The sequence below is a fragment of the Rhopalosiphum maidis genome, chromosome 1, assembly GCF_003676215.2.
Source record: "Rhopalosiphum maidis isolate BTI-1 chromosome 1, ASM367621v3, whole genome shotgun sequence".
In the NCBI taxonomy this organism is placed as follows: Eukaryota; Metazoa; Arthropoda; class Insecta; order Hemiptera; family Aphididae; genus Rhopalosiphum; species Rhopalosiphum maidis.
Window position 1 is genome coordinate 85,469,734 of NC_040877.1, and position 20,267 is coordinate 85,490,000.

General features: G+C 23.9%; 1 protein-coding gene across 1 annotated transcript in view; it reads right to left on the reverse strand.

Annotated features, from left to right (window-relative positions):
* LOC113556062 (protein O-mannosyl-transferase TMTC1-like) overlaps positions 1-20,011 on the reverse strand; it is a 99,034-nt gene extending 79,023 nt beyond the window's left edge. Inside the window, exons 1-2 of the mRNA XM_026960785.2 lie at positions 19,231-20,011; positions 246-423 (exon numbers count right to left, since the gene is read on the reverse strand). Coding sequence (XP_026816586.1) covers positions 246-423; positions 19,231-19,619 — 567 coding nt within the window. The 5' untranslated portion in view covers positions 19,620-20,011. The remainder of the gene's footprint in view (positions 1-245; positions 424-19,230) is intronic.
* Positions 20,012-20,267: the final 256 nt, after the last annotated feature.

The window sequence follows — 20,267 nt, forward strand, 5'->3', positions numbered from 1 at the left end:
CAAAATTGATGATTTTATTTTCTATTTGTATATTATGTGTATACTACAAGCTAGTAGTAGATAAATAGTCTATATAGAGTGATTCTTTTATTGAATGACACTCATTATTTTTAAATACTAGTATATAATATTTTCATAACCGTTTATGGACTTTGAAATAATCAGTGTTGCTTGATAAAAGATTCGCTCATTATTATAATTTTTATGAGTGAAAATAAGTGTTTATTTTTGTTTTGTTAACTCACTGCTTCTGTATGGATCGGATGGACAGCAAAAACAATTCCAGCCAAAAGTCCATATTTATGTTCTAATCCAGCAACTGAAATGCACAGACGGGCAAACAGTACACTACAAATGCCATGAAGGATAACATTGACAACATGAAACCACACAGGTTGAAGTCCAAATAAATAATGATTCAATCTGTAACATACAAAATACATAAATGTAATATAAATAATTAACATCATTTAATTCATTGTACCCAAGATGTTACCTAAATATTATATTTATTTGCAAATAAGAAAAATATACTGGTTTCACTGTGAATTATACTTAACAAAAACCCAAATAATATTAATAAAAACAAGCCTTTACAAGTTTAGTCTTCTTGAAAGTAAGTTGTAAAAATGAAATAGGTAATCCAAAATTATCTATTACTAGTCCATTGTCATTTAAAATATGAATTCCGTATCTGGATTAAAAATAACAAATAGATAACTAAATTAATACATTTTAAAAATGTATTAACATCTTTGGATGTGTTCTATTTTATGAAGTAATTATTAAATAAATATAAATAAATAAATAGATAAATAACTAATAAATTTAGTAAATATTTTTAATTACTTTTATTATTTGTTATGAGTGTTATGAGTATATATGATTATATTAACTACATATCATATTATTAATCACTAAATTAATTAAATAATAAATAAGAATAAATAAATAATAGCAAATAAGTATAATTACTAAAGATTTGTATTAAGTGGATTCGATACCGTGATTTTTTGTTTTTGTCTAACGCATGCGCGGCATAGGATTTTATACGGATCCTTTGCCAATCATACCAATCATACCAATTGATCCAATGAAGCAATAAGAATTCTAAAAACAGATTTAAATTTTTCATCGAGTCTACTTGAAATTGATTTTCCCTGATTTTTGACTTTTTGATTTACACTTCTCCAAAAATTAAAATACGGCAATTTTTAATTACTCTTTTTTAACATATTTTTTTTAGGAATTGGGAGAAAAATATCAAAGTTCAAAAAATACTTATTTATTTTCAATTTAAATTGTTATATTATAAAATAATAAAATAATATTTTTGTAAATAAAGAAAACTTAAGCAAGTAAATTAAAACAATATCGGAGTTAATTTATGTAGAAATATTATCTATACTAATATTATTCACATTTAATTTTATTCTCCTAAGAAAGTATTATTTAGTATGTATAATTTGTAATAATCTAATGATACTCTCTTGACTCTTAATTGACAATTATAATTACCAAAGTTTAGCATATTTATCATTAGAGTTGTACTTCTGTTATGCATAATAATTTAGGTTACCTCTAGTAAGTCTTTTCTCAGATTGTATTAATATACAATTAGGTACTAAAAAAAATTAAAAACTAAAAATAAATCAGACATTTAATTTATTTATGTTTATAAAATATATCTAACTAATTCATCACACATTTAAATTTTCAATAAGTATAATATATAAATTTATCTTAAAACTAAATAATTTAATTACCTAAAATATATTTTACTTTTTTGTTTAATTAAACTTAGTAGATTATTTTTATTTTAATTATATAACTCACACTTATTATTACAAGTTATTATAATACACTTACAGAAATAGTTTAAGTGCTTGTTGCTTATTGATACATGATACAGTTTACCATTTTTTTGAATATAGATATTACAAAAAAAAAAAATATCGAGAGTATAAATAATAAAGAAAATAATAGAAAAATATATTCTATTTACATAAAGCAAAATTTAATAGTGAAAGTATGAAAATTATATGATGGAGAATAAATTTATTTAAATTAATTCAAATAATGAAGAGCATATGTCTAGAAAGTGAGTAAAAGAATAAGCTTGCAGAGAATCGCATCGTATTATACATAGTTTTCTGAGACTGACGATAGTCATAATAGTAATACAAATATATAACGAATATGAGGTGTAATGGTTAGGAAGACCAATACGTTATTAGTTTATATTACATAATAATATGTTTCTATTATCATACATTTGCAATGTATTAATCGTACAGTTCCATTAAATTAATTTATCTTCCTAATTTACTAAAATTTAAAATAATATTTATTTTCAATGTTCACGTTTTGTTACTTAGACAATTTTATTGACAATACATGGTCTGTAGGTTTTCAATTAAATTTCAATGATATTTCATAATTTATTTTTTTAGTTGATAATATACTTAATGATTTAATTAATTAGCAGTTTTTTTTTTTTTTTTTGGCCATAACCCAAATTATTTGGAAACGGATACTCGATAAAAACTGTTTGCTCGATTTGTGATGTAGACCATGCCAAACTTTTTCAACTTATAATTAAAACTGAGAGATTATACTCTCTTCTGAAATAATTAAAACTGTAGGTTATTCTGTAAAGAGCTTAGACTCTCGTGGAGAATTTTATTCTGGCAAACGATTATCCACAAGTTAATTTAAATAAAGCCTACGCAAGGAATATAGATTACAGCAAAGTCCGAGTGCCTGAATTCCCATCCTGGTTTTTCTTTAAAGAAGTCGTTTTAAAACTTTTCCCATCACGTCAACAGAGGTAAGAAATAGCAAGTAGCTACAATGTAGCTGATGTGATTAAAACACTGCGTAAATCGATTATTTTGTCAAACTACCTCCATCGTAGTTATAGTTTAATTCAAAAAGTTGTGTTGATATGAAGTTTTTTTAAATGTAAATTAAAATATTTAAAAACGTTCAGTGAATACAACCTTTGAAAATATTTTAACAGTATAAATACGAATATACCCCTTCAATATCACATATACAATTTTGCATATATATATATATATATATATATATGTATGCAAGAAAAATATAACACAGGTTGAAAAATTAGTATTTACCTAACTATTGTTATAGTGTACATTAGATACTAACATAATAATTATATAGTCAATTTTTTCTTTTTTTTTTTTTTTAATACTTTAAATACCGCAATTACACTATTAAAAATAAACTAGCTGCTTAAACAATAACAAATAACTATATTCTTCACTTAATTCTAAACGATTCAAAAAATAAATTATTGAAAGTGCGTAGATACTTTGTTGATTAAAATGTAAGACTATTTAAAATATTATATGAATAAAATTATAATGTAAACATATTATTAAAGAAGATAACACGCCAATCACCTACAAATGTGGTAATTCAATAATCAACATTAAGTAACGATAAATAAAAATTATTAATTTAATGGACTAGCTTTATATTGTTCATTCAAGAAGTAATCACATTATGAAAATATGCTTATGATTGTTTAATTTTTATTTTCAGTAATCATAACAATAAAAACAATAATATACCTACGTCAAAAATGTATTTTTTTTTTTTAGAGTAAATAAAATATAATAAAATGCGTTTTAATAGACAGTTGGATTTTTGTAATCACTCTTAAATAATATTATTATTATAAATTAATAACTGCTATGAAATAAGCAATGAGTTGATTAACCTTCAGCATCGATATAAAATTAAGCCCCTTCAATTACAGTATACATTTAAAATATCTGATTAAGCGTTAACTCACTCGCTTGAAGTTCGTTAAATCAAACATTAATAAATAATTTGATATTTTCATTTAAATATTACTAATTTTAGATGCTGACTTATAATAATATTATTTTAAACAGTTCAATGAGTGCTTCTATTTATATTAACAAAATATTATGTAATAACATGAAAAGTTATTTCAGGCATCAAAATAGATAACAACATAAAAATATGTATTAATATAATAATTATTAACACAATACACAATCAACATATTCAATACAAGGTATTTATTGTATTGTTTTGATAATAATCTAAGGTAATATATAGGTACATGGCAATAGATACATCATTGATATTCGTTTTTATTCCAAAAAAAGTCGCTAACTAAGCTTTTTTTAACATTATATTTTTAATATACCTAGGTAGGTGTAGTATTTAAATAAAACATCTTTTACAGACAAAACTTTAAAAACCATTTTAAGTATTTGATTTTTATTATTATTTTCATAAAACTAACATTTAGTGGTGATTCAAGTTTGCATGAACAAAGTATCCATTAGGGATTATTGTTTATCACGCAATTATGATATTTGAACTTTAAACATTACTATCTGACAGATGGTTCGTGATTAGATACCTAGTGGGGTATATTTAAGTAATTATTGCATCTATGCGATTATTCGAAAGCAATATTAAACCAAAATTTTTCACAATATTTACTACAGATTTATTTTGTGTAATATTATATGTCAGTAAGAGAAAATACTTTTTTTCGTTTATTTTTACCTTAAATTTATTTTCTAATGAGATTCTACAAAAACGCAAAGCCTATACGCGCCCTTTGCGTCAGGTAATCTGATTAGCCGTACATGACGGCCTGCATGACGTGCGTGTTCTGGTGTAATTTCTAAATATGGCCTCACAGACTTCCATTAAAAGAACCAAAACTCAATTATTATCATCTATCCCTTCCTTCTACTTTGTCCACTCTCTATCTAACTCCACACTCTTTTTTCCGTCAACAGCAAGTGGACCTTCGAGAAGAAAAAAAAAGAAAAAATATATCACAACAGAATACCGAAGTTTTACCGTATATTTAATCACATTATACAACAATGCCATAGTGCCGTGAGGAATTTCTACGCTCTGTAATTATGAAGTTAGCTGTTTGTTAAGTAAATTAGGTGTAATGAAATTTGATTTGGACGAATTTAATGTCACGTTGAGAGCTCTCGTAATGGAATTATAACAAAACAACAGAGATAAAGTTCTATATAACAATAACAATTTTTTTTTTGTTTCTTTCAATTTTTTAAAAATAAAAACCTGTTGGAACGTTTTGTTGTATAATTCAATTTTTCTGTTAATTCATACAAAATAAAATATACATATCTAAACTCAATCGATTAAATGATACTGTTTCGCAAAATAATTTCTCATGTAAAAAACACAATTTTAAAGTGTTTTTAAAATAAAAATTCGCACGACTGATTGATATTTATCTGCAAAATCATATTCATTGTTGACATATTATAATACATAATATTATAATACCACTATTTCAGACACGATAGAAAAACGGTTTTGTGTTAAGCTGCCGCGCCAAACATTAAATTATTAAATAATATATAATACCTATACTTTATGCTAAAACTAAAAAAAAAGAAAGAATAAGCAAATACAATAATAGAATTGTTACTATAAATAATCTGAATCAAAATTATGAAACATAGAAACCTAGCAATGTAATATTAACATATAGATTTAATAAAATCAAAAAATAGGTATAAAAAATGGAACGATTATTCAAATATTGCTGTAAACCTTAAACTTTAAAGGCATCTAATGTATTTTCTTTGTTAAAATATAGTACACGCATAACATTTATATATTTGGTAGTATAACAATATTATCAGTTTTCTATTTTTTCATTAATAGTATTGTTTAATATTAATTATGACTAAAAAATTTATTACAGAATTATTGATGAACGATTAAAAAAATTGAATATTTGTATTAAATGTTAAATTTATAAGCCAATTGTTATTCATACAAATATTATTATATTTAAATACACACATTATTGGTTTGTATACTACCCGTCTATATACTATAACATATATTTTATAAAAAAATACTCAAACCCAACGTTCTTCAACTGATTTTATACATATAAAGCTTACATACTATCTTAAAATATTAAAAAATCTACTTTTAAAAACCAATTATGCTTTAAATTATAAACAAAAATAGGTACTAATTTACGACTGTTAAATAATTTATTGTACATTATTTAAAACCATAAACATTATTCCTAAGAATTTTTTTTATTCAATATATGTTGTAGAATTATTCCCATGTCAATATTGTTTTGTTATTTGCTTGCATTCTGGTATAATGTTATGATCAAATAAAATTGACCTCCGAGTTATCTAATATTATTTCAAATACAAAAGTTAACAGAATTTATTGATTTAACCTCAAAAGTAAATTAATTATACTTTTATTTGATAATCACATTTCATGTTTGTTTTGTTAACATTGAATGTCAAAACTTTCATATTTTGCATGAGTTGCACAGGTAACGTAGTATATTAAATCACTTTAAATAAAATACAATGTGCAAATATTAATTATTAACAAAATATTTAGGTATTAACTTTCAATTCGTTTTAAATTATTCAAACAGAATTTAGTTTAACGCATCTTAGTTTTTATAAAACTTTAAACATTTTGATATTCTGAAAACTATTACTATGTACATACTTTATTTTGTAACGATAACAGCAAAGCATGCAAAAATTAAAAATCAAACCATGTAATTTATAGTACGGTTTAAGTAAATACATCATGCATTATTTTACTATAACAGTTTATTATATATTGATAATATTATGAATAATATGTATAGGTGAATAATTACGGATACAACTTAATATATTTAAATGGAAACTAACTTTTTTTTTTAATATATGATATTATCATATACAATATGGAATTTCTAAATAGTTATCTTTTTCACTTAGGTATATATATGTAGTATTATAGATGTCAAAGTAATTCGTTCACGTAATTGTATTTTTAGACTGTTAGTTTTAAGTTGATAATATTGTATATGCCCATACGGGGTTTTCGTTTTTTAGAATTTTAATTAATTTCATTACAACCTTTGTATGTATTATTATATCATTTTTTCAATTATTATATAATTAGTATTCATTATTCATAAGGCATTCATTAAAATATATGTAAGTAGGTATATAATCTTTAAATGTACATAATGATAATACCATTTTTTATTTCATTAATTAATTTTTCTTAAAAGTGTCTTTGACCAGCTAGTTTTAATTTAAAAACACTCTTTCTTTAAATTGCACATTCACTAACATAAAAAAAAAATATTAGTTTTAATGAGATGTCTAAAAAAAAAAAAAACAAATATTGTATATTTTGTGACAAGACGTAATCGACCTTCATGTAATAATAATTATCGTTTTCCTTTTTATTGGTTTCTCCTTTATTTCCTCTGAGTTTCTTAATGATATTGTCAAGAAGACTTTTGTCAACGATATTTTAAATGACTATTGGGATTTCTTCGTAAAAAGTCATTATCCTATAGTTTTTATTACACTTAGTACACGTTTAATAACCTAAAATCTGTTTTTATCAAGTACGACTATAGAATATTAAGTAAAATATTATGCAATATGCATGCTATTTATTAAGTTCTCAAGTAGCAGTAAAATATTATATTATAATAAAATCTATAGATTAAAACAACATAAGTACCTAAAGTCTTAATATTTAGATTAAATATAGATGAAGTTAAGTTATAATAAGTAAAAAAAAGACGAATAAAAACAATAACCAACAATTTTAAATTAAATACATTATTTATTAATTGAATACACTGTAGATTAAGTTATAAATATTGTTATCATAACAGTTGAAACCTAATAACCTACTTCATATATTTTTTAAACATTAAATAAAATACACATAATATTATATATAAATACACACTTCCAAGATAGCCCATTATATACGTGTTACATATTTATCACTTCACACAATAATATTTACCTATTTATAAAATCTTAAAATGATATTTTTTTTATTATTGTAGATATCTTCTGTTAAACATAATACAATATTAGCCCTAATTAAATTTCCAATTCACAATAATTAAGGACAACAGAATAATTTATAACTTGTTTTTTGGTTTATAGAAAAACATTTATTCGATTTTATTTATTTCAATATTTTTGTAGTGTACAAAATACTTAGATGTATGAAATATAAAATTCTTAGTGCAATAACTGTTTCTTTGATAAATTAAAATAGGTAATTTAAAGAATGTATGTAAAGTTAGTGTAGTTAAGACAAAATAATACTTATTGTTCCCTAATTAAAACCTTTAATTCTTTGTTAAAATTGTATATTATTATATTAAACAAACAATATTTTAATTTAATTTAATTTTTTGATTAAAGATATTTTAATACGAGCAATTTAGTAATTTTCAAAAAAATTATTTATATTATAACCAATAATATAACTACAAATACTCAGTAAAATCTGATAGAATATTAAATGTAGTTGGTGCTAAATTAAAACAACTCCCAGTAGGTAATTTTAATAATAATCTAGAAAACCTAACATTTATGTAAAACTGGAATTATTTACACAACATCAGTTTTTCATATCAAATGTATAAAATTATAATTATAATATTATATCATATTAAACCAAAAATAACGATTTTTATTGCAATAAAATGATGGATTTTAAGTAATTAAAATAATATAAATCACAGAGACTTGATGCTCTTTTGGACGCATTTTTTTATTTTCTTAATACAATAAAATGTTCAGTCTATATGAACTAATTTTAAGTAACTTATACTTCAAATTTACTTACAATATTATATAATAGTATATTAGTATTAAAATATAGAGGCTAATTATAAATGTTTAAGTAAACAACAACATTTATATTACATTTCATAATATTATAATTGATAATAATTAATTATATGATACAATATTTAAATATCGTTAAAAATAAATTTAAGTTAAACCCACAGTATTACTAATAAATAACTTAATTTATATAGGTATATTATAATAATGTATTATGATTGTATTCAGTGTCTTTTTTTTTACTAATAGGTATTTAAATCTTTCCTTAATTGTAGGATACTAATATAATAGATATCTTAAAAAAATAGAAGCGCATAATCTCCACTTATAATTGGTATTTAAATACAATGATTTAGTATTAAATACTTAAATCAAATTTAACACACCCATTATAGTAACCTTATTTAACGATAAGGTGCATAGATAATATTTACTATACAGTTTACAGAGCTTAGTGATAACTTTTTATTTTTAAATTACGATGTATTACAGTACTCAGCTGTAAAAACTACAGTATAAGTTACGAAATTAAGATATTAAAATTTTAATAATTTAATAAAAATTACAGTTAATAAATGTCACGAGAATAATGAAATAAATACTTATTGAACATTGAGTAATATATATAATAGTTGGTACACAAAATTTAATATGTCACTTAAATATTATTTATAGATTAACAGTTTGTATTAAGAATGTATAATACCATTTTAAAGTTTAAGACAATTAATAACTATAATAATTCTTATTATTCAAATTGAATTATACTTTTTGTATTACTATAAATTGATAAATAATACCTTATCACTGCATGTGTGTGTATACTTTGATAATTTAATTCAATGTTCTAATCTGTACTGTACTTGTATATATGTATACAATATATAGTATACAAATTTTACAATACATATTATGATAACTTTTAAAATGTGCATATGTGGAATAAACATCAAATAATCCTAAAGCTTTCTATTGATCACTTTTATTAATTTAATTAGAATATAACAGGCTATCTACGTTATATAACTGTAAATACAATTTAGTGTTAGGATTATGTCAGGATAAAGTTTTAACATTTTTAGGAATACGCTACATCTGCATACATCGTTTACGCCTTACAAACATATAGTATAGAAGATTTTATGTTCTGAAGAATTTATTTAACTTCTTTATGCTTAATATTAAAGTAAATTTATCCATTGTAAAATTAAAAAGTAAGAATATTATCAAATGAAACTTATAGTTTGTTTTTTATATTTTAATTTTAAAAAGAGTTATGAACAGTATAAAATTTATAATTGTTTGTGCATTTTAAAATTTTCATTGCTCTTTTTAAAGCTTAAATATAAAAACCGATGAAGTTCACTGAGTAGATAATATTCTCACTTTTAAATTTAATAATAACTCATAAGTAAATTAACCGAGATATTGAGCATGAATCAGTTAAATGGATTCTTCAGAACGTTCAATTTCATATGATATGTGTTAGGAAGGCGAATGCAATGCATGCGAGTGTACCATATTCTAAAAAAAAAACAAGCGATTAAAGAATGATTTGAATATTTTTTAGTAAAAAAAAAAACTTTATTAAAATGATACTGAATACCGTCATAATAAATTATTATAACGTACCTAGATACTATTTATGTATAAGGTATTATGATATATATTATATATATTTCAATTTTATAAAAAAATAAATAATATATTATTTATTGTATTTTAAATAATTCATTCTATCAATTGCTTATTAAACTATGTGTGCATCTACTGATTAGTTTAAATTAAATAACTATTCTTAAAGAAAAGTTAATTTTTTAATGAAATTAATACATTAAGGTGTGCGTGTTGAAATCAAATAGCCTATTTACCTTGTACTGTACACCTGTTGTAGTACCACTATCGTGTATGTTAATCGCGTGTGGACGAAGCATAAATTAGATTTATATCATGTAAACGAATAACATTTGAAAAAATATAGATTTATTGTATCATAGTAAATTTATACATAAATTAAAATAAAAATAATATTATAAGTTATTTCCAATAAATGAGAAAGTTTTTAAACTTTAGAAAATTGAGAAGGACTTGCTTCTAACTTTATTCAGCGCTCTAACTCAAAACAGAATAAAAAAAAATAAAATATAAAGAAGGGCTTCTGCAAAATTTAGTATGCGCATATTCTTCCGTGGGATATATTATAATGGGTGAATCCCTAAAGTTTAAAGAATATTGTAATCGGACTATCCCTGCTCAATATTCTGACCGAGTTTTTGGTGAAATTTTCTCACCGAAAATATTAACTCTGCGTGGCAAAATGCATATGTTTTATGTTTCTTTTATTTCTCTACCACATGTGATGCTCCCTTCAAACGACCACTCCCTAATTTTAATATTTTATTATTCTATTTACACTTTTTTTTAAGGCCAAAATAAGGGATCATATAAGCTATATAAATTTTTAACAAACATCAATTTCATTATTTAATATTTAATGACATAATGACTTGTTTGTTTCAAAATGAGACATAAACATTAAACGTACATAATATTATAAATATTTGTTTTTATTAATTTATTGTAATTGCTAAATCTAATAAGTAAAGCATTACATTATATTTCAATTTAAACATTTTTTACATAAAATAAAATAATATGTATAAATAATATTTATATTATATATTATTATTTTAAAAATAATCTTATTTTGATTGAACTGTAATATAAATTCTAACTATATAATCATTTAAACTTATATTTATAATATTTCAAAATAATATCACAACAATATAATAAAGGAAAGGAAAGCTAAATAATATTAATCATTGTTTATCGTAAGTGATTATAGCTTATACACTAATACTAAAATGTATTTTGCTAGAAATGCTAGATAAGTTTTTAAGTAAAAAGAAATATATTAGTTTTACAATTAATAACAATTTGTAAAGTTTATAAAAGTATTTTCAGTTATTTAGAATAGATAATTTGAAAATTTCATGTTGGAAATTATGATAATAGAACTTTGTCAAATTAGAATACTTGTTCCATATATAACGACATATTAAATTAATTTTTTTATAACATTTAAAAAAATTATAATACACTTAATATTTTTTATGATAGACATTTTTTTTTTTTTTTTATAATACAATTCTATCCATATTTAACAGTTTTTCAAAAATGGCAATGTTACACCTTTTTACCCTTTATTTTCTTTTAAAAGAAAACTTTGTTTGCCTAAAATCATATTTTATAACTGCAAAAAGTTTTTAGAGATATTTTCCACCCATCCCGGATGTTTTTTTTGTGTCTTTAAACACAAAAGAAAAGTCTTAAGAAATATCTGAGTCATATAATATATATTTTATACATAAATAATAACCAAAAATGTGATTTTTAGAAAACAATTAACTCCAGTCATACAACTGTTATGTTATACTTGATTTCATAAAATCTTTGATAGATTATATAATGAAAAATAATCATAACTATTCAAATTTTCCCAAATTTAGAAATAAAATAAAAGGTAAAATAAACACAAAATTATTGTTATGTATTCATTTATTCAAATTTCAGAAGTTAAGACTCGATTTCTTTACTAAATATTATTGATTATTAATTATTAAATATTTAAAATATGAATACTACGAGTACCTGAGTTTATAAATGGAAAATAGACATTTATGTCAATAATATATATGGACATTGTTTGAACAAAAACTATAATAGCAAATTATATATTTAAATATTATGAAAAACTACTATACATTATTCATTATTATACCTATATAACAAATTAATAACTTATTATTAATGTATATTAAACAATTTAAAAATTATTTCTAATGTTAAAAATGTGTAATATTCCAATTTCCAATATATATGATTTAATTTGTATAACTTAATATATTGATATACAGAAATAATAATATTAATAACTCAAATAAGTAACAACCACGGATAAACATAGTTTTAATTAATCAATTTATTTATCTTTCAACTTTGTTATCACAAACTAATCAAGCTTTATTAAATTATGACGGTTTATTTGAATACAAATAAAACAGTAAAATCAACTATAATGATATTTTTTATTTGTAAATTTAACTATGGCTTGGTTTCTAGTTCGTACGATTGAAATTAAAAAATATATAAATAAAGTAATCATATCATCTCGCCACACATATTATCTAAGATTAAGATTGCAGCATATTGTGAATGATGTGATGTTAAATTCAAAGTAAATGATTTATTATTGGATATTCAAATAATGGTTTTAAATGGATCTTGGTTAAAACACTTTTACTGAAAATTCGAAATATTTATACTAGCTTTGTTAATAGGTGTCAATAAGTTTATCCATAAACTTAGATAAACAATTGAATAAAAATAAAAATTTGACCTTTTTAAAGCACCATCTAAACATGTATTTTGATTCTTAAAGATTCTTTTTAAACACTCCTTCTAAACTTTGTCTCAAATATGTGTTTAAAAAAAAAAAAAAAATGAAAAAATTATTACACTCCTCGTTTACTTAGAATCAAAAATTCATTGAAAATAAAATCAAAAGCTCAACATGAATTCTTTTTAAAAGTCAAACACTTTTGTTTTTTAAAACAATAGATGATTTACAATTTATTTTTGAACAAAAAAAAGTTAGTGGATAGCTTTGATGCACGGTTTCGTATTATTTTTTTGTAGAGTCAATAGACTTTTTATGCATATTTTTTTATAACATGGTAAAAATGTAAGCATAAAAAATGAATGTACTTTTTAACTATCAATAATTTATTGAACTATAGTTTTATTATTTTATTATGTACAGTATACCATATGAAATATCATTAATGTTTTTTTTTTATACGATTTTATCGCAAAAATTATACCGTTAATATGAAATATCAAAATAATTGATCGCGTTTATCCACAGTATTGATAATTAATACAGAATATAATGAAAGTATAGTGTAAATACTTTTAAGTGCATTTAGAGGTAAACAATTGTATATTAATTCCCCTACAGAGATGTAGGTAGTATGAGTTATAATATATGCTCTGTTTATTAACATTGTTAAAAATACAAAAAAAAATATTCTAACTAATCTATGTTATTTTAATTTAAAAACATTTATGAATGCACGAGTAATAACACAATATTGACTAAAATGTTTAGAAAAACTATTATTATGTCTACAAATATTTTATTATAAATAGCATAATAAGATAATATATATTTTATATCCCGAAGCAGAATATTTTTATATTTAATTAATTAAATCGAATTTCAAGTGAGTATTTAATTAATTATCAGTATTTAAAGTTGTTTTGAGTAGAGTATTGGACCAACATTTTGCGGATTACCACTTACTGCTCGTCCACACTTTAAACACTTTTAACTAATTTACTACTTTTTCAAAATACTATTTTTATGAATTGAAACTATTAAAAAAAAAACTTTAAGCTAAATAAAAAGTTGATTATTTAAACCCGCTTTTATTATATTTTATGATAACATTGATATAATCTTGAGATCGATTTTAAAGTATTAAGCATGTCTATTTAATTAGAAATATTATTATCATTAAAAAAGAGTGAAATGAACGGTTTCTTAAAAAACTTCAGTTATTTAGAGGTTTTCACTAATGAGAGGTTCCGTTATAATATCCGTGTATATGAACCATAGATAAATAATCACAATATCACCTATTATATTTGATGAATTTAAAATAATAAATAATAAAATAATAACAAAAATCCAAACATTTTTTTTATAAAAACAAATATATATCATAAGGAGAACATAGGTACAATAATATATGGTTTGTCTTTTTCACGGTAAGTATTATCTATTTAAAAATTTCTTTAAAGTCATAGTTATGCATTTGTTTTTTTTCTTGTACTGGGATGGTCACATCATTGACACACTTGCGTTGTTTTTCATGGAAAAAGGGATCCGGGCTGAAATATTGTTATTGTTAATTTGTAATTTCCATTACTTTCTCGGGGCTTATATGAAATCTTAAAGTTTTAACTAAACTTAGAATAGTATGTATCTTACAAAACTTGTATGTTTTAAGAATGAATAAATATAATATGTTTACAATAGTCAATAAAGGGACTTAGTAGGTGCTTAATGCTAGAAAAAACTCAATTACTAGCTATTGAAAAGTTGTAATTCAAATATGTTACATAGATTTTGGACTGAAGTTAAAAATCTGATAATAAATAATAAAGTATATGGCACAAGAAAATGTTTTACAAAGTACTTTATTGTATATAAATAATAAACATGTGAATGCAAATTAATGAAGATTAAGTAGACGCTTCAGTCGAATGTATTATATCCGTCTTACAAAATGTAACACATAAAACATTTTTCTAAAGTATTTTAAATACCTAGTTACAATTATTAAAATTAATAGTTTTATCAAGAAAATGTAATAAATGACATTGTAAATTATATCATACATTTTTTTTATTATAACCATGTGAAAAAATCCACTATTTACAACAGATAAAAATTATAATAAAATACATATATGTATATTATATTTATTATAATTTCATTGAGTATATGAATTTCAAAATAAATTTTGTTTTGAAAAACTATTTAATTTAATTAAATAATTGTATATGTCCATATGTTTAATTTTAAAGTTTAAAAATATTTAAATTATTAAGTTAAATAGTAAGATTTTTATTATTTGTCATAATATTATATTTTAAGTAATAAAAATAACATGATTTGTACTAACATATAATCAAAGAGTACCTAAAATATATTTCCAGTATATCAAAAAGTGACGGATACATCATGGATGATAAGGCGTCTGTAGATGAGGTCGGGCGACCACGGACTATTAGCAACTAATTAAAATGGCTACGACATAGTAATTAGTCGGCCGTAATATCAAAACGCTTCATAATCACCAGACTTCCGGTTTTGTCTCCGGATAATCTCAAACGAGGGTGGCTGTTTAATTAATTACTTCTCAGGCGTGTTTATACAAATTTACGTACACATCGATAAGTGTATACCAATGAAATATAATAGGGGAGACCTGAGTAAGTTGATGAGATGGATAAGATGACTAATTGTTAAAAACAGATAGTAGGTAGTTAAATTAACTTTCAAATTTATAAACGAAATAAATTTAATGATTTAAAAAAAACTAAATTACTGGTTATCATTGTTGCTTTGTATTTTTATCTACGAATTTTCGTTATAATCAACATTAATATTAATTTTACAGCTCAGATAATAATTTTCTAAAGCTGTTAGTATTTATTAATTTACTACATAATTTTACCAATACAATTTTATCATTATAATCTTTAATGTTTATTATATTAAATACCTAATTTAAGTATTTAAAACAATAAATAAAAATAAAAATTATTTTTCGAATAATAAATGGTATTTAGTAGTATATTTTTAGTGTAAAATCAATTTTCTATTTTAGCGCCAAGAACATTTTGTTTTAAATACTCGTTTGGATATTTGGTTAATCGGTTGTATGGATTTTATTTTATGTGAAAATAATAATACAGTGCTATAATAGGTATTGCAGTTATTGAAATGGTATAATTTCTGTTTATAATGGAGTAGAAACACCGACGCTGAGTCGTTAAGGGTTCTCAAACAATCGAGTCTTTCTAAAACCTAAATTCTACTTTACAAAGTTGTACGTATAGTAATAATATCCATATAGGTAGATAATCTTGGTCGTAATATTGCCATTAGTTGGACATGAGTTGTACACAATTTACACAATTATATAAATTAAAGCAAACAATATTTTGTAGTTAAAATTATATACTAATTTCTTTTTAAACAGTGCGAAAAAAATAGATATAGCTATTTAAAGTAACACAAAAATCAATATTCGTAGTTTTTACATATTATTGAACTAGTTTCCATCTAAATAGTAATGGATTTTGTAATAAACGCACTTCATACAAATTATACAAAAATGAACAACGGCAATAGTAATGACTATCTATAAAACAATTTGATATTTAATATTTTAATATTTTTAATTTTTATTTAATGTTTTTAAAATCAAGTATATAAGGCAACTTAATAACAATAATGAAACATCCTCTTGAGGAGACTAAAGCTATTATTTTTAATATGATCATATAATGATATATATTGTATATACCTATCGCCTAGGGCTTTGGTTAGACGAATATTTATTTTCAAAACTAATTTTGATTCATTAACAAAGTTTGTTATATATATATATATATTTTTTTACTGAAGAGATTTTTAACTTTTCAAAACAAGTTTCTTTATTTTATAACATAAATTAAAACATAATAAAATAATATTTCTACGTGTTTATATTTCGACTGAAAAAAATTAAACTTATTTCAGTACGTTTAAAGTTCGTCTAACTCAAATTCCTCAATCCGATATTATACACTTAAATATTTGTCATTTGAGGGATTCAAAAGTACAGTTAGCAACGATCATAATTTATTTTGCTACGTGTCTGCGCATGCACCAGTGTGTTGCCACGTGTATCTACCACCGATTAAAATCAACTATTCATTTGTTAAAGTGACGATAAAATGTCTAAATCAGATTAAAACGCATTAATTCTTTACTCGTCACACACTGCAATTTTGTGAAATATAATACCACCTTATACCTGCAATATGTACTTATTTTTCTCCTTAAAACACGAACAACCATGGTCATCCATATGTATGGAATAGTAAAGACATAATGTCCCCTCGGGTGTTGTAAAATATTAACCTTTGTACCGCAATATATGTCAATGAACATAGTTTAAAGTAAAATTATTATATTACATATTTAAGATAGTACGCATTCTACAATCAACGGAATTCAGTATAATGGGCATACACTAGAATCGTGTATTATTTCAAATTGATGATCATATTTAATAAAGTAAAACGTGGTTTATTGTTACTGGAATATTTTTAAAAATCCTGTTAAAATCAATTTTGTAACTATTGAAGAAAATAATATTAAATACATAAAGGATTCCAAGTTTTTTCCGTTAATTAAAAATCATCATATTTTACTCGACCTTATCCATAAACATACTATACCTCTTACAACATATTTTATTATAGAACTATTATTTATAACATAGTTAGCCATGGCTAAGATCCACGATGATAGCTAAAAGACTATACAAATTATATACGCTAACCATCTATGGACAGAAAGAATAAAAACTTAGTTGATAATTTTATATAAAAAATATTATCAAAAATAAGGTGAATTTAGAACTATTGATATAATAAATTGTATGCCTTCAAATAAAAAAAAAAAATATTTAAGTGCAATGTTTATGTAACATATTTTTTATTTTTTTTAAATTGAGTACCTATAATAAAACATTTTTTAAGAATATACATAAATATTATAAAAATAGCAACAATGTGTATGTATGTAATGATGCAATTATAGTATTATAAAATACGTAATTATATATATGACAGTTAATCAGATAAGGTAAATATCATTATAAAATACAATGTTCCCTTAGATTTTCGATAGTGAGAGACCATCTGTTTTGTTCCATTATAAATATTATGATAATATTGATATAATATAATATTATTAAATAGATACAAGTTAAAAACAACATCAATATTTTCTTATCAAGAAATCCACCTGTCATACTACTCATACTACTGTAACTCAGCTGACTGGTCTATAATATCGATAAATACCTACTATAATTTTGCTCTGCCAAAGTGAAAATCAGTAACTAAAAAATTTTCAAAAACAATATTACTGTAGAATATTATTTATTAGAACATTTTACATCGATTTTGTTATTATAAAATTAAGTAATACATAATTTATACCACCAAAATGAGTTTTAGACGTGTATTATCTATAAAAATTGTAACTCACTTAAAATATTATTTATTGCAGACACATATATTTTTTTCTATATAATTATTTTAATAGGCTTGCTTATTTAAAACATAATAAGTAAATTAAATATCGTTTACTAGACAAATAAACAGTAGATAATACATCCTATAAAAAACGCAGTATATGTTATATAATTACTGCTTAGACATGATATTATGTTTAATAAATGTATTTGGGGATATGCATATTGTGCATTTATCTAGTAACCCTAGATTAACCTAACAGTAATAAACAGTATTTACATGTTTAAGACTAGACTATATCAATTTTTTAAATTTGTATAATTCAATAAAATACACATATTTCAACAAGATTTCAATGACTTTAATCCTAATTTTTGATTATTAAAAATGTAATATCTACTCAATTTGATACCAAAAAAAGGTGTAAATAATTTGTTTATTAAAATTATCCAAAACGGATGCTGAGGTAAATTTCACGATAAAAATATTATTGAATAATTTTGTTAACTATCAATAGCTTTTTGAAAAAATAATAAAACCAATTTTTCTGCAGACATTTAATTGTATATAGACTCTGTCTTTCACCGTGACAGGGGACAGTATTAATATTTTTGTTTACGATTGAGCGCACCTGAAAGTCAGCGTAGTCAGCGGCCGGTACGATTTGTGACTGTTGTGGTCCGATAGCGGGGTGCCCCAGAAGTCGTTTGTGGCCACGCGGGCCAGCGGGCCGGTGCCCAGCACGTCGGCGTTCATGGCCACGGCCGGTATGTCGTCGTGCACAAAATCGCCGCGCAGACCGTTCCAATAACACACGGTCACGGCCACGGCGACGGTCACGTAAACGGCGACAGCGACTTCGGGCCACCCGTGTTTCGATCGGGTGCGCCTGCCGACGCCACTGCCGCCGCCGCCGTAACCGTGATGGTATTGGTGGTACTGCTGATACTGTTGAGAATTGTTGTTGTTATTGTTGTTGTTGTTGTTGTTGTAATTATGATAATGCGGTGACCCCCTCATCGTTCGACGGCCACCACCTGTACCACCGTCACAACAACCATGCCGCCGCACAAACGGTGAGCAACGAAACAACGATAAAAGTAATATTATTATTCTGAAAATAATGAGTAACCAACAGGATTCGAATTAATGTTATTTTGTAACGATAAAAAAAAAAAAGATCGAATAACAAAATCGACCTTTCGATATTCCTTTTTTTTTTTAATTTTATTTTAATAAGACAATAATATTTTTGTTATTATTGCCATAATATCGCGTTACCGGGCCGCCCGACGTTGGACGGCACACCACGCGCGGACGACGACAACCGTACTGATGCGCACCACATTGCGAGTTGCGACACCTACTACCGAGTAGCAGCGAGTACGATATACCAGCGAGTACTGACGCATCAGCACGCCACACTGCCAAAGTTCCGACGATGCCGTCGGTGGCCGCGTGCGCGGTTACGGTTGAACGGAAAAAATAACCGACGATGTCGCTCGCCCGCCCGCCAGAGGGCGAATTGCCGCTACCACCACACATGTCCGCGGACGACTCTATTCCCACCACCATCGTCGGAGACGTCCGAGCAATATTATTATTATTCTTAATAATGCGGACTTTGCAAATTTTTTTTTTTCACATTTTAATTTTAATTTTTTTTTT